This window comes from Phyllopteryx taeniolatus, chromosome 10, assembly GCF_024500385.1.
Source record: "Phyllopteryx taeniolatus isolate TA_2022b chromosome 10, UOR_Ptae_1.2, whole genome shotgun sequence".
Lineage (NCBI taxonomy): Eukaryota > Metazoa > Chordata > Actinopteri > Syngnathiformes > Syngnathidae > Phyllopteryx > Phyllopteryx taeniolatus.
In genome coordinates, this window is record NC_084511.1 from 16,800,237 (window position 1) to 16,815,293 (window position 15,057).

Consider the following 15,057-nt stretch of genomic DNA (forward strand, 5'->3'; position numbering starts at 1 on the left):
CTTTGATCTGAAATGTTCGTTTGTTCCTTTTCTATTTTGCTTACATCAAAACTTTTGCCACCTAAACAGAGTACTATTTCAAGCGTATGTAAAAAGGGAAAAGAAAGAAATTGTTTAAAACTAATTGTCAAATGATTTTTCACATTATGAACGTGTCCGTTGTGTATTCACTTCAATTTCCGTGTTGGGCGATCAATAATTTCTTTTAACTTCCTTCTACACGATAATGCCTGGAATCGCGTAAGCAGTAATTATTCCATATAAGGACAAGCACTGCTACTGCCACGCCCGAAACAAGTCGTCATTTGCGGGGTTTGCAGCCGAGTTGTCAGGAAGTTCAGGAACTCGGTCACCGCCCAACCCCCCCCCCCCCCCCCTTCAGTCTCGGCTATTGTTAAGAAATAAATCCGCAACAGCGAAACCAGCTCTATCGAAACTTTCAAGGTAACGGTCAACTGAGAGTCTCTTTCAACTTCTCCTTGTTTCAGTGTTTTAAGGGACATTTCTTCTTGTGAAGTGAGTTAGGAGAGTGAGAAAAAGTGTCGTTTCCGCGAAAGGGAGGAAAACTTTAGTGGCGAAGCGTTGTCATTCCTCCATCTTGAAACTTTCCGAACGAATTGTTTTCGGTAAGTTGAAACTGATTCTTTGAAGTTACTTGACATCATAAAGTTGAAATTGAGACGCTGGAATGCGGACCGTTGGAGAGTATCTAATAACCATTTAACTGGCATTTATATATAACGCAGGGTACGGAACTTTTGTCTGTAGCGTTTGTTTGTCTACTAGCATTAGCTTTAGCAAGGTGTCGCCAAAGTAGGCTAACAGGTAAGTTGAAGGGGCAACAAAGACAGACTGACCTGTAATATTTATAAGTGCGATCTTCATCGAGTCGCTTAATTCCCATCTTTTAATTCAAGCGTAGTGATTCAAAATGAGTGCTGCTAGCTTTCATTTTAAATGTCCCTACAGGTGCAACATGAGTTAAGTGTTAGCATATTGCTGACTGTTATTCGACCCACCCGTTGCTCACTAAATGACGCAAGTTTTTCCACCATTTTTAAAAAAATGTGCAAGTTCAGTCATGGTAAACCGTTGAACAGAAACATTTATGGTGTTGTTGAGGCCTAGTGTTAAGAGTGAAGTTTAATTTTTTATTTGTATTATTTTTTTTAAACTGAGGTCACTGTTTTTATAAACCGTTACTATCCACAAAGATTGTTAGCAACCCCCCAAGAAGTAACAATTAAGCATAACCACATAACATAGCATAACATAACATAGCATAACATAACATAGTGTTTATACACATTTCCTAAAAGGCGTCTAGTAGTGAAATTTTATTTTATGCTACAGGTGAGCAGCTTTTATGTCAGTTACTTTGCCCCAAGGCTTCCCAGAATTTCCCTCCTTTCTGTCTGAAACCAAATCAATGCAGCTGCAGTCATTGAAACTGCAAAGGACATTTTTTGAGGGTTGACATATAAGCCCTTCACAATCTAAAGTTTTTGTTAACATACTGAATATATATATATATATATATATATATATATATATATTATTTTTTTTACTTACACACAGTTTGATTCATGGTAGAGTATACATTCTGTTTCATTTTTGTGTTCCATAATGTGACTTGTTTCCCATTTTAGTCTTCCAGACATGACAAGCATCAACACTGCCAACATCAATTTCAAATGGGACCCGAAAAGTCTGGAGATCAGGACTCTGGCAGTGGAGAGACTGCTGGAGCCCTTGGTCACACAGGTAATAAGGCCGTCGGTGTGCGTCTTGTTTATCAAACGAAGGGAAAGGCCACATAGTTAAAAGCGATCTGAAATGGATTTTCAAATCCAGTATACAGGCCAGGAACATGCCTATAACATGCCATTCATGTTTTTCCACAATTTAAAACAGTTCCTATTAGGCTTTACCTGATCAGGATTTTGGGGGCCGATCAGCAAATTTAAAAAAACGATAACCAATCACCGATCCGATCACACGATGGAGCAATGTGTCGATTTAAATGACCTGTTCATTTACTGTATATACTTGTGTACTTAATTGCTTAAAAAAATTATTTACAATAAATAATGTATCTTTGTTAATCTATTCATGCCAGTGAGTTATAGTGACAGACAGAACAAATGAATGGCCTTCTGTTAGATGGCAGGAAGTACATACAGTCCACTTTTTGTGACATTTTTGTTAGTTGGTGTGCTTTGAGATTTTTCAATTGTAAAATATGTTCCTTGGCTCCATAAAGGTTGGAAATCACTGCTCTAGTCAGATCGTGTATTGTAATCAATCAAGTCAAACGAACATTGCAACATGACAGAAATAATGGGTGCGAACTTACGGTAATTAAATTATGGTAATTAAATTACTTCACCCACACCAAAGGTTTTTAAGAGCATGATTCGACAGAACGGCGGCATGTTTATGTACAACCGTTAGTCCTAGCACTAGCTTGGTAGGCTACATAACGTTTGTGTTGCCTGCTTGGGAGCCGTATCGTATCAAAAGTATGTGAACATGCCTTAAATGAACGTCCTCTTCTGTCCTGAGCACCGGTGACCACCAACACACGTTTTTTTCCCATTTAGTCCTTATAATACAGTCGGTGTGATCCGCTCTTGTTGTCGTCGCCACAGTAATGAGTGTATCCGGTCGCATTTGAGTCGACAACATAAAACCCAATGATCGTAAATAAACGGGATGCGGTGGTATCGGAATACAAGATTTTATTGCAGTAGTCTGGCATAGTGCAATCGTGAAAGAGCAAATTATTCTTGTAGTCTGATCCGGGGCATTACGTGTTGTCTGTCTCAGATGTGTTGTCTGTCCCACACCGCCGATGTTTTTATTGGCCGTAAGATATTTACAGTACTATGTCAAAAGACATGTGACAAGGCTAAAAATAAACTAGCTTTTAGATTAAAATATACTGCGCACGACGGCGACGCGGAGTAAATGTCTTTTGCGGAGCCGATCAATCGGCGAATTACGACAAAGCCGATCAACATAAAATGGAAATTATCGCCCGACACTGATCAGGCCAATAAAATCGGTGTAAAGTTGGTGTATGTCTTAACAACATATCTCTGACATGCTTTTGTCAAACTACCCCACAGGTGTCACATTTGATTCACTCTTTTTTTGCAAAAGCCGTTTTAGTGAGGTAACCTTCACTCTGCCCCAAAAACAAATGATAAAATCTCTGTACAAACCTTTTCAAATTTTGCCATGAAAAATTTGACTGTAATAAATCATTTCAGAACTTTTTTCCACCATTATTGTGATCTATAGCCTGTATGATTAAATTAAAAAAATTGGGGAATTCTAAAAAAACACAGAGAAATGTGGTAACACAGTGTGGACACCCACGTAAAAGAGAGTAACCATTGTTCAGGATTAACCAATCACATTCAAACACGGATTAAGTGGTAGAAAGCAGACATCTGCCACCATTAAAAGTGCCTCTGATTTAACCCCAAATAAATATAAGATGTTCCAGTAGGCTTTTTTCTGACACTTTTGTAGTTACACTGTAGAGCACAAGATGGTCTGCAGAGAGCTTCCACAGTATCAAAGGTATCAGTTCAGAGGAAGGGTACAAAAGAATTTCATAGGCGTCGAATATGCTATGGATAACAGACATCATCAAGTGGAGCACGGCGGTAAACTGGTAAGCGCGTCAGCCTCACAGTTCTGAGGACCCGGGTTCAATCCCCGGCCCCGCCTGTGTGGAGTTTGCATGTTCTCCCCGTGCCTGCGTGGGTTTTCTCCGGGCACTCCGGTTTCCTCCCACATCCCAAAAACATGCATGAATTGGAGACTCTAAATTGCCCGTAGGCATGACTGTGAGTGCGAATGGTTGTTTGTTCCTATGTGCCCTGTGATTGGCTGGCAACCAGTTCAGGGTGTACCCTGCCTCCTGCCCGATGACAGCTGGGATAGGCTCCAGCACGCCCGCGACCCTAGTGAGGAGAAGCGGCTCAGAAAATGGACGGATGGACATAATCACTCCAAAATTGATTGAAATGGGTGTTTAGATTATGTATATAGCCACTGTACTGGTGGCCCAATGGCAAGGCTGACTTTTGTTCGATTGAAAACCAGTGGATTGGATTGACAGTCTCCTTCCACCTAGCTTGGTGACCGGCTGTTTGCTTTTAGCAACTATGGGGAGCAGAGCGAGTGCGGAAGACAAACTAAGTGCCCCTTAGATTAAAGACAGAGCATTTGATCCTGGGGAAGCAGCAGTTACCTCTGTAATGTGACGTATGGACACATGTACATTTTAAGCAAATATTGCAAGAAGGCAAAAGAAAATTTGAAACACAAAATCTAATGCTTGTGTAGGTCCGTGGTGAAAGACGGTGATTCTGAAGTTGTCTGCAACATTTTGGGTTGAATTCCATATTGTGTGACTTTTAGGGGCATTCGCTTTCAGAGGTTGCATTATATATTAATTAGTGGTTGCAGATTCGATTCAAGGAAGATATTGGTTCATTTAGAACGATACGAACCAAAACGATTTAGTGGATTGAAATCTATTCAATAATGTTTTAGCCAAAAATTCAAACAATGTGGCTGTGAAATAAATACCTGGATACTGGACAGTGCAGGTGAAATTTCCTAAATTCCGTTTGTTTCTTGTAAAGGTTTCAGGTCAAATTAATTTTGTACATACAATAAAACTCTTAGTAGCTTGTGGTGTTATATTGTTGTTATACTGCAATATGTCAGATGAAAATTTGTACCTGTCATGCTGTAAACCTGGTTAAAATGTCTCATGAATTGATTGCCTCGTTCTTCTTGGATCCCGGTGATTGTACATTAACTTATTGGCTTCAAGTTCTCATAATACTTTTATTCCCAGACTTGTCGATGACCGTGGTCAGCAAACAGTTTTTTAAATGTCCGTCATGTTTTAACCTTGATTGTTTTTGATTGGTGCAAAACCAATGTGCGTCCATATTTCTGATTTAAGCTTCGCAGGACATTCGACTAGTTTAGCGCTCTGCTCAATGCGCCATGATATTTCATGCTCTGTTTGATGTGGTTTGTTTCTCAGACCGGCCCACTGAATAGCGCCAGAAAAAAACTACACTGTTTGATACTCCCATGATCCCTTTCGACGTCATAGACAGAAAAACTTAATTGTAACGTCTTCATTAAAAGAGCTAAAAACCACACATGCATTCATTATAAAGTCTGCTTTGCCCCAGGCCAATGCGTTCTTTCCTATTGATATAAAAGATTTATTACATTTTAAAACGATTTAAATCGATGTATTTACGAATGGAAGGCTATCTAGCTGAGCTATCCAATTGGATTGTAGGAATATAAACCGATCCATCGATATAATGAATGAATCGTTACACCCCTATTTATTATTTGAATTGAATACAAATGGTAAAGATGGTTCGAAGACTTCTGTTGTAGTTATCAAATTAATTTCTTATCTTACCTTGTTATATACCTCCGTAGGTCACCACTCTGGTAAACTCAAGTAACAAAGGCCCATCGAACAAAAAGAAGGGACGTTCCAAGAAGGCTCATGTCCTGGCTGCTTCAGTGGAGACTGCCACCCAGAACTTTCTGGAAAAAGGAGAGAAGATAGCAAAGGAGAGTCAGTTTCTTAAGGATGAGCTGACTGCTGCAGTAGATGATGTACGCAAGCAAGGTATATTGGAAATATTTGATGACACAGTCTGTTTGCAGTCATGAGGTCACTACTTCAAAAGCATTTCAGTTAACAGCTCTTTTTCTGTCGCAAATGTGGATTGTCTCCATGTTTTATTACGCTGATGATGCTCAAACAAAATAGTGTGCAGCCCTACAATGGATATAAGCATCAACACAAGGTCGCCACGTCAATGCCCCACATTCAATATGGGGCCGCCACATAGGCACTGGAGGGCACGTCTTTTGCAATTGGATCTAGTCATATTGCATATTTATGACCAGTGTTGCCACAGTTACCTTGAAAACGTAACTCAGTTACTTGACTGATTACTTGAGTTCAAAAGTAACTTAGTTACTTTACCGATTACTTGATTTCAAAAGTAACAAAGTTTGTAAACAGTAACTTTTTAGTTACTTTCAGCAGCTGTCAAGTGGCAGGAATATCCCTTATCCACAGTACAAAAAAAGCATTAGCTGATTCGTACACATGACTTGGTATTGTACGCCACACAAGTTACAGAATCAAATAACTTAAATATGAGTGTAGTTGAAGCCACATTAAATGAGCAACTTATAGCAGACTTGAGATGCCAAATAGCCCCCTAAATATAAACAAGCACACCATTCTCAGTACACTTCTTTAAAGACTCTAAACTGATAGATAGACACAGACTGTAACAACCCTGCCGATTGTGTGGGGGTCCATGAAGACAACTGTGTGTGTGTGTGTGTGTGTGTGTGTGTGTGTGCATGCACAACGAACCTTAGTATTGTCCTCTTTAGAGAAACTCGAAGTAGTGACTGTATTTCCAGTTTAAGTATGCCAATCCCTTGTCAGAGTCCATCCTTCCATTTTCTGAGCCGCTTCTCCTCACTAGGGTCGCGGGCGTGCTGGAGCCTATCCCAGCTATCATCGGGCAGGAGGCGGGGTACATCCTGAACTGGTTGCCAGCCAATTGCAGGGCACATACAAACAAACAACCACCCGCACTCACATTCACACCTACGGACAATTTAGAGTTATCAATTAACCTACTATGCATGTTTTTGGGACGTGGGAGGAAACCGGAGTGCCCGGAGAAAACCGGGGAGAACATGCAAACTCCACACAGGTGGGGCCGGGGATTGACCCCCGGTCCTCAGAACTGTGAGGCAAACGCTCGGTCACCGTGCCACTTGTCAGAGTTGTCAGCGTCTATTGTGTTTGCACCGCTTGCTCCTTGGGTACATGTGAGTTGATTGTGCGGAAAATGTGCAACACGTCACGTGACGTCATTGCCCCAGACGGCTCCGTTTATAAATATTTTGCCTTTTTTCGATATTGTAGTTAGTCGTTGCGTGCATTTTAGATATGGATAGTTAAGAATATAGTGTTTTGTCTGTTTTATTAGTCATTACTAAAACAAAGACTGAAAATTGGTCTAGACTTATGACATGCACCGTCACTGAATCAAGTGTCTTGGTTATTGACTTTCCTCATGTTCCCAAGCACTGTAGCTTTTTAATGATGAATATCTGTTGCCTCAGCATAAATAGCATATTATTATTCAAAAGCATATTAAGCTCTGGTTCTCGTGAACAAAAAAGTAACTATTGGCAAATAAATCAAAGTAACTGTAATCTTGACTAATATAAAAAGTGATGCGTTAGATTACTGATGATGCCACATTTTCCTCTTAATAATACCCCATTGATTCTCAATGGGGTTTAGTTCCGGCGAGTTGACTGGCCAGTCAAGCACTGTGATGGCATGGGCATCAAACCAGGTTTTGGTGCTTCTGGTGGTATGGGCAGGGGCCAAGTCCTCCTGGAAGTTGAAATCTGCATCTCCATACAGAGCTTCAAAAGAAGAAATCAAGTCCTCTAAAACATTCTGGTAGACCGTTGCGGTAACCTTGGCTTTAAGAAAGCAGAGTTTACCAACACTTGGACTGGAGATTGCACCCCAAATCATGACTGACTGGATATTTCATACTGGTCCTCAAGCAGCTTGGGTTCTGTTCTTGATTCCCGAATGAAAGGCACATTTTACTTTCATCGGAAAAGAGGACCTCGGACAGCTGGCCAACAGTCCCGTCCTACTTCTCCTTGGCCCAGTAGAGATGCTTCCTACGTTGGCTCAGACTCAGAAGTGGCTTGACCTGAGGAACCTGACAGTTGTAACCCATCTCCCAGATACGTCTCAATGTGGTGGTTTTTGAAGCTGTGACTCCCGCCTCATTCCATTCTTTCTGGATAGCTGCTAGATTCTTGAATCTTCTGTTTGATAATCCGCTGAAGCCCACTGTCATCTCTCTTGCTGCCGAAACTTAGCTATGAAAATTTGTGGCTTACCCATCCTATGGAGAGTATCAATGGTCTTCTGGACAGTTGTCAAGTCTGTAGTCTTCCCCATTTCATGGGTTTTATGAGTTGGAAGCCCAAATTATGTAAAAATAAACTAATAAATACTTGAAATTGTTTAAATTGTGGGCCCTGAATCAATCTATGAAAATTTCACTTTTTTAATGGAATTATGGAAATAAGATTTTCCATGATATTAATTTTTTTTTGGAAAGGGTTGGTATATTTACATTGCAACATAATCACTGTTTAACTTAAACATAAAAGCATATTCTATTATTGAATAATTAAAAATAAAATTGATCATGAAAAAATACCCTCAATAGATCAACTACAAATTGTACTTTAAAAGTGCAAAATAACAATTCAAGTTAAGTACAAGTTCACCAGTTTTTCTTTCTATCAGTATAAGGTGGGAACAGCATTTGCTTTCTCCATGTGCAATACACTTTTGAACTTATTTATCTGGGGCATAGTTTTTATCAACAATGTCGTGGTGGATAGGAATAATGTAGTGAAGCTTAAGGTGCGTGTACTAGTAACGTGACAAGTGGTGCTGCCATCTTGGTGGAATTTAAAAAGGATTTCCCTCCTAAATTACCGGTTTAGAAAAAAAAACGTGCAATTTTTATGGCAATGTTGCGGTAATTTTCTACTTTTAAAATTTTCACATAAATGTTATCCACTGTGAGCAAGCCTGATTAAAAATGTGCTTTTTTTTTTATTTTTTATTTTTTATTTTTTTTTGGGGGGGTGTTCCTGTTGAGATGAGAACATTAAGTTCTTAGTAAGTAGCGATGTAAAGACTAAAGAAAGCAAGCAGATGTTATTGGTGATATTAAGTTTATTTTAAGAAATGACTGCCTTTTTGCTGGGTTTGTTTTTCATTTTATGCTTAGCATAAAATGGGAGTGCACCACACAAATGTGACAAATGTGTTTTTAACAAGTTCCGATTATTGTATGCATTTACTCCGGTTATCTGGTAGCTGTTTTTAAATACTCCCAGACATTTAGAACTCTGATTTTATTACAACTATTATATCCGTTTGAGGTGATGGCTGTTCTAGTGTGTCTTTGTTCCTCAAGATGCAGAGAGAGTTAAACTGTTTTACCGATCCTCTCAATACTTGGTTAGATAGCCTGTGTGACATCCACTTCCCAGTGTTGTTACTGTAGTTGCAGTAAGCTGTCACAGGGCTGGAATGCGAGCACTGTGCTGGTGCCTTGTGCTGGCTGTCAGCTACGCTATGCTGCTCAGTGGAGCGTGACTGGACTGATAACGTGACTATTTGAGAGAGCCAACATCCCCTTCATCCCTTGGATTTATGTAACCTTTTCCACCCAGCTGTGACATTGCCAGCTGTTAGAATGTAAGAAAACATTGATGACATTATCAAGGATGGGTGTGCACGTTAGATGTGCTTGTTTCAGGGGCTATTCTCCCATCCCCCCGAGATTTAAAGTTTAAATGAATGTGTGTGTGTCCCCCCCCCCCCCCCCCCCCCACTAGACTTTAATTCATATTTGACTAAAGGTTAAGCAGGACTTTACTCCCATGTTGAAGCCACACCATAACTGCATGTGTTTTTTTTGGTCCTTTAATATCCTTATGTGTCTTGCCCTTCACTGTCTTACTTGCCTTACTGTTATTGAGGCTTAGTGAGTGATGCACATTTTAATAGGCCACAGGTGAACATTCTAGTAACAGAGGTTTATTAGCGTAGAAGTGATAGCCATCTACTACCTGGAAATAACCTTATTTATTTGGTTCACAGGGAACCGTGAAAGTGCGATTGCTGTTCTTGAAGCTGTGTGTTGATCATGCGCATCAACTGGTTGAACTCTGGAAAGAAGTGGTCCTCCTCACTTCAAAACAATTCAATAATTAATCAGCCAATATACTTGGTCTGGCAAAAAATGGCATTCCCCCTTGCAGTTATGCGTGACTTTAGTAAGTTCAGCGCCTTGTGAGGTTGAAACATTATATTGTACGTTTTGATTCAGTTAACTGCCTGGCGACGGCTGACTCGTGCTGACATTGGGGGACACACCTAGCCCATAACGCTCACCTACACTGACCGACTGCCCAATGGCCGTAATTCTTCTCTACCACATTACGCTGGCAACCGAACGTCAACATATATCAGGGGTGTCCCAATCTGATCTTTGAGATTGGAAATTGGTCTGGTCGGCAAAAAAACGAGTATCGGATCAGACTGGATTCTAAAATCTCTGAATTTACCAGTCTTATACAAGCAGTCCATTCCATGCTCCGCTGCAGCAATTGTATCCAGCAGTGCCCGGACGGCATGCAGAGCCCACGTGATCAGAACAACAGGTTGCTTAGGTGCTAACAAGTAGCAAGGAGTAAGAATGAATGGTGCTTGCTTAGTCATTCATTGACACTCCGGTTTAAGTTCAATGTAACACTAAACTCGCATAACAAAATAATTACACCTATTGAATGTTCAAATAAATCACAGCATTTTTTTTGTTTTGTTTTTGTTCACAAAAATCAGTAGTTCAAAGCTAACACATAATGAATGAAAAACACCACTGACGAGCTAATGAAATCGCTGCACTTATTTCTCAAAATCAATATTGGTACACAAACTCTATATAACCACATACAAACAAGCAATATAGCAATACTCTCTGGCATATTCATTGTAATAACAATATTTGATCGTGACTTCTACTTTGTTACTGCGAGTGTGTATCTCATTGCTTATATCACACTGCCCCTCAGAGGCAAAGACGTACACAGCAGGAACTACAATTGTCAATAAAACTAAACCCCAGTTGCATCAAGAAGTTTAAGTGTATTGCCGCATGTGGATAAAAATGTGCCCACTATATAGTGACAGTAAAAAAAAAAATCAACAACTGAAGTTTATTTTGCACTCTAAAAGTAAAATGTCCTTTTATTTACTGATTATTTTTAATGGTTTTATAATTTATTCATTTTTACTTACCTATTGAAATGCTTATGTTTAAGTTAATCAGTGGCTGTTATATTTCAGGATTTTCATATTTAAATTTGTTCTTCAATTGTAGTACATTCTTTTAAAATTTACAGTGGGTACGGAAAGTTTTCAGACCCCCTTAAATGTTTAAGGGGGCTGAGCTCCAGAGATGCAGTCGGGAGATGGGAGAAAGTTCTAGAAAGTCAACCATCACTGCAGCCCTCCACCAGTCGGGCCTTTATGGCAGAGTGGCCCGGCGGAAGCCTCTCCTCAGTGCAAGACACAGCGCTCATCAAAAAACATTTATAGATGTTGGAACTCTGTGCACACAAGGCGCACTGTCCATTTTGGAGAAAATTTAACTTAAAATCATCGAACAAATGTAAATATCCGACAAATATAACCCGTTAACTTAAAATGCTGTTTTAAATGATTTCATTTATTCAGGGAAAAAAAAAACTAAGGTTACCGTAATTTCTTGTGCATAATGCACATTCGCACCCCCCCCACCCCCCAAAAAAACAATTCTCAAAAGTCAATAGTGGTCATTATACATCGGTATAGGGAGTAAATGGGAAAAAACGTTGCCATTTTATAAATGTATGCCGCGATCTAGAGGTTATGAAAGAGCTTTACACTTTTATTCCAATATGCCACGGCCAACCAAAAGGTTGAGAAAGGTGTACACTTTTATTCTAATATTACTGTAATTTCTTGTGCATAATGCGCATTATATGCGCATTGTAAAAATGCATTATACATGGGTAGAAGGGTTTTCCAGTATTTTGAGGTTAATTTTGGGGTGCGTATTGTATTTGGGAGTGCCTATTTTTCCCCAGTCACTTCCTTATTGTTGTGTCATGAACGCTGACCTTAACTGAGGCAAGGGAGGCCTGCAGTTCTTTAAAGGTTGAGTTCTGTTGTGGCCTCTTGGATGAGTCATTGTTGTTCTCCTGCGGTAATCTTTGTAGGCCGGCCACTCCTCTGAAGGTTCACCACTGTTCCATGTTGTTTGTATGTGAGTATAATGGCTCTCCCTTTGGTTCCCTGGAACACTAAAGCTTTAGAAATGGTCTGGAGGTAATCAGGCTTGGGTGTGATGGCTAAAAATTAACCAGAAATTGTATTAGCCACAATTAATTCACAATGTAATAAGAGGGTAATTACTTTTTCCACACCTCGGCGGGTAATTTTGAAAAAAAATCTTTTCCTTAATGAATGAAGTCACCTTTTTAAAAATAGCATTTTATGTTCACTTTGGTTAGATTTGTCTATTTACATTTGTTTGATCTTAAAGGGGCTGGCATGGTGGACGACTGGTTAGCACATCTTCCTAGCACATCTGCCTCACAGTTCTGGGGACCGGGGATCAAATCTCTGCCCCACCTGTGTAGAGTTTGCATGTTCTCCCCGTGACTGGGTGGGTTTTCTACGGGCACTCCGGTTTCCTCCCACATCCCAAAAACGTGCATGGTAGGTTGATTGAAGACTCTAAATTGCCCATAGGTGTAAATGTGAGTGCGAATGGTTGGTTGTTTCTATGTGCCATGGGATTGGCTGGCGACCAGTTAAGGGTGTACCTCTCCTCCCGCCCGAAGATAGCTTGAATAGGCTCCAGCAAGCCCGCGCCACTAGTGAGGATAAGCGGTAAAGAAAATGGATGGCTGGTTGATCTTAAAGTGGGGAAACTGCAAAAATGTAAGAATTTAAGAAGGGGGCCAATACTTTTTCACGATGCAAAAATATAAGAATTTGAGAACGGGGGCAAATACTTTTTGTTGGCACTGTACATACATCCTTTTGAATTTGCATGTTCCCCGATTAACGTAACCTATTGACAGATGTACTGATGTTTATAATGTGAGCCCACAAAATCAATATGTGCTCAGTCAACCGTGTAGGCAATGTTGGACAAATCATGGTGCTGGACAAACAAGATTGCAGGCCTTGTGTTGGGGCTTTGACCTGCATTATGCACTTGGAAATTGTAATAGAAATATAGAAAGAATGGTGTCCAAGATGGAATGTTTCAAGCTATTCCCTATTGTATAAAAAAATACCAAACAATATGGTGACTCTTTCAATGTGAAAAGAAAAAGACAAACTTAATACAAATGTCCCTGTACCATTTACATGTAAAATGTTGATTCCACAGTCTGTTACCAAGTCTGACTTTCTTTGATGTAGATTCAATTCTATTACTGTCTCAAGATGGTATGTTGATATACAGTGGGTACGGAAAATATTCAGACTGCTGTAAATTTTTCACTCTGTACATTGCAGTCATTTGCTGAAATCAATGTACATACAGCACCCCATATTGACAGAAAAAAACAGAATTGTTGAATTTTTTGTTTTTGCAGATTTATTAAAGAAAAATTGAAATATCACACAGCCATAGGTATTCAGACCCTTTGCTGTGACACTCGTATATTTAACTATGGTGCTGTCCATTTCTTCTGATCATCATTGAGATGGTTCTACACATTCATTGGAGTCCAGCTGTGTTTTATTATACTGATTGGAGTTGATTAGGAAAGCCACACACCTGTCTATATAAGACCTTACAGCTCACAGCGCATGTCGGAGCAAATGAGAATCATGATGTCAAAGGAACTGCCTGAAGAGCTAAGAGAGAGAATTGTGGCAAGGCACAGATCTGGCCAAGGTTACAAAAAAGTTTCTGGTGCACTTAAGGTTCCCAAGAGCACAGTGGCCTCCATAATTCTGAAATGGGAGACGTTTGGGATGATCATAACCCTTCCTAGAGCTGGCCGTCCGGCCAAACTGAGCAATTGGGGGAGAAGAACCTTGGTGAGAGGGGTAAAGAAGAACCCAAAGATCACTGTGGTTGAGCTCCAGAGATGCAGTCGGGAGAGGGAGAAAGTTATAGAAAGTCAACCATCAATGCAACCGTCCACCAGTTGGGGCTTTATGGCAGAGTGGCCCGACAGAAGCCTCTCCTCAGTGCATGACACATGAAAGCCTGCATGGAGTTTGCAAAAAAAAACAAAAAAAAAACGAACGACTCCTAAATGACAAGACGATGACCCAAAGCACACAGCTAAAATAACGGAGTGGCTTCAAAACAACTGTTTTTGAATGGCCCTGCCAGATCCCTGGCTTCAACCCAATTGAGCATCTCTGGAGAGACCTGAAAATTGCTGTCCACCAATGTTCACCATCCAACCTGACAGAACTGGAGAGGATCTGCAAAGAGGACTGGCAGAGCTCTGCAAATCCAGGAGTGAAAAACTTGTTGCATTATTCCCAGAAAGACTCACGGCTGTATTAGCTCAAAAGGGTACTTCTACGAAACACTGAGCAAAGGGTCTGAATACTTATGGCTGTGTAATATTTATTTTTTTATTTTTTAATAAATCTGCAAAAATGTCAACAATTCTGTTTTTTTCTGTCTATATGGGGTGCTGTGTGTATATTTAATGAGGGGGGAAATGAACTTAAATGGTTTTAGCAAATGGCTGCAGTATAACAAAGAGTGAAACATTTAAGGGGGTCTGAATACTTTCCTTACCCAGTGTATCTATACCATATATAAGCTTTACAATTGCCAAGGCAAGTTTAATTAAAATTTTACCAGAGTAGACATACTCACAGATATTTTACATTCCCAGGTGATTCAATGAGGCAGGCTTCTGGAGAATTTGCTGAGGACCCCTGCTCTTCTGTTAAGAGGGGCAATATGGTTCGTGCTGCCAGAGCCCTCTTGTCGGCAGTCACACATCTGTTGGTTCTGGCAGACATGTCTGACGTCTACAAACTTTTGCTCCAGCTTAAATTGGTAAGAGAGACTCAATGACTTACAATTTCCCTTTTCAACCTTTTATCGAGTGTGGAGGACATATGAAAGCCAGTTTAATGAAATGCCCTGTCAGCAAAAAAGCATCCAGATTTGTCTCATTTTATACTCTATTTTGGGTATACCGTTGGAGAAAAAACTATGTGAACCCTTTGGAATTTCTTAAATTTCTGCGTTAATGATCTGATAAATGTGGTCTGATCTACATCTAAATGACAAGATGGTGGATGTTGCA

The 15,057-nt window shown here is 40.1% G+C and overlaps 1 protein-coding gene across 4 annotated transcripts in view; it reads left to right on the forward strand.

The window, feature by feature from the left end:
- Nucleotides 1-348: 348 nt before the first annotated feature.
- Nucleotides 349-15,057, forward strand: part of ctnna1 (catenin (cadherin-associated protein), alpha 1) — a 102,012-nt gene continuing 87,303 nt past the window's right edge. Inside the window, exons 1-4 of one of the 4 annotated variants that reach the window (XM_061788672.1) lie at nucleotides 349-444; nucleotides 1,650-1,764; nucleotides 5,494-5,689; nucleotides 14,638-14,804. In XM_061788672.1, the coding sequence (XP_061644656.1) occupies nucleotides 1,660-1,764; nucleotides 5,494-5,689; nucleotides 14,638-14,804 (468 nt within the window). In that variant the 5' untranslated portion in view covers nucleotides 349-444; nucleotides 1,650-1,659. Of the gene's footprint in view, nucleotides 627-1,649; nucleotides 1,765-5,493; nucleotides 5,690-14,637; nucleotides 14,805-15,057 lie in introns of all 4 variants that reach the window. The other 3 variants (XM_061788673.1, XM_061788674.1, XM_061788676.1) reach the window with 3 other exon arrangements.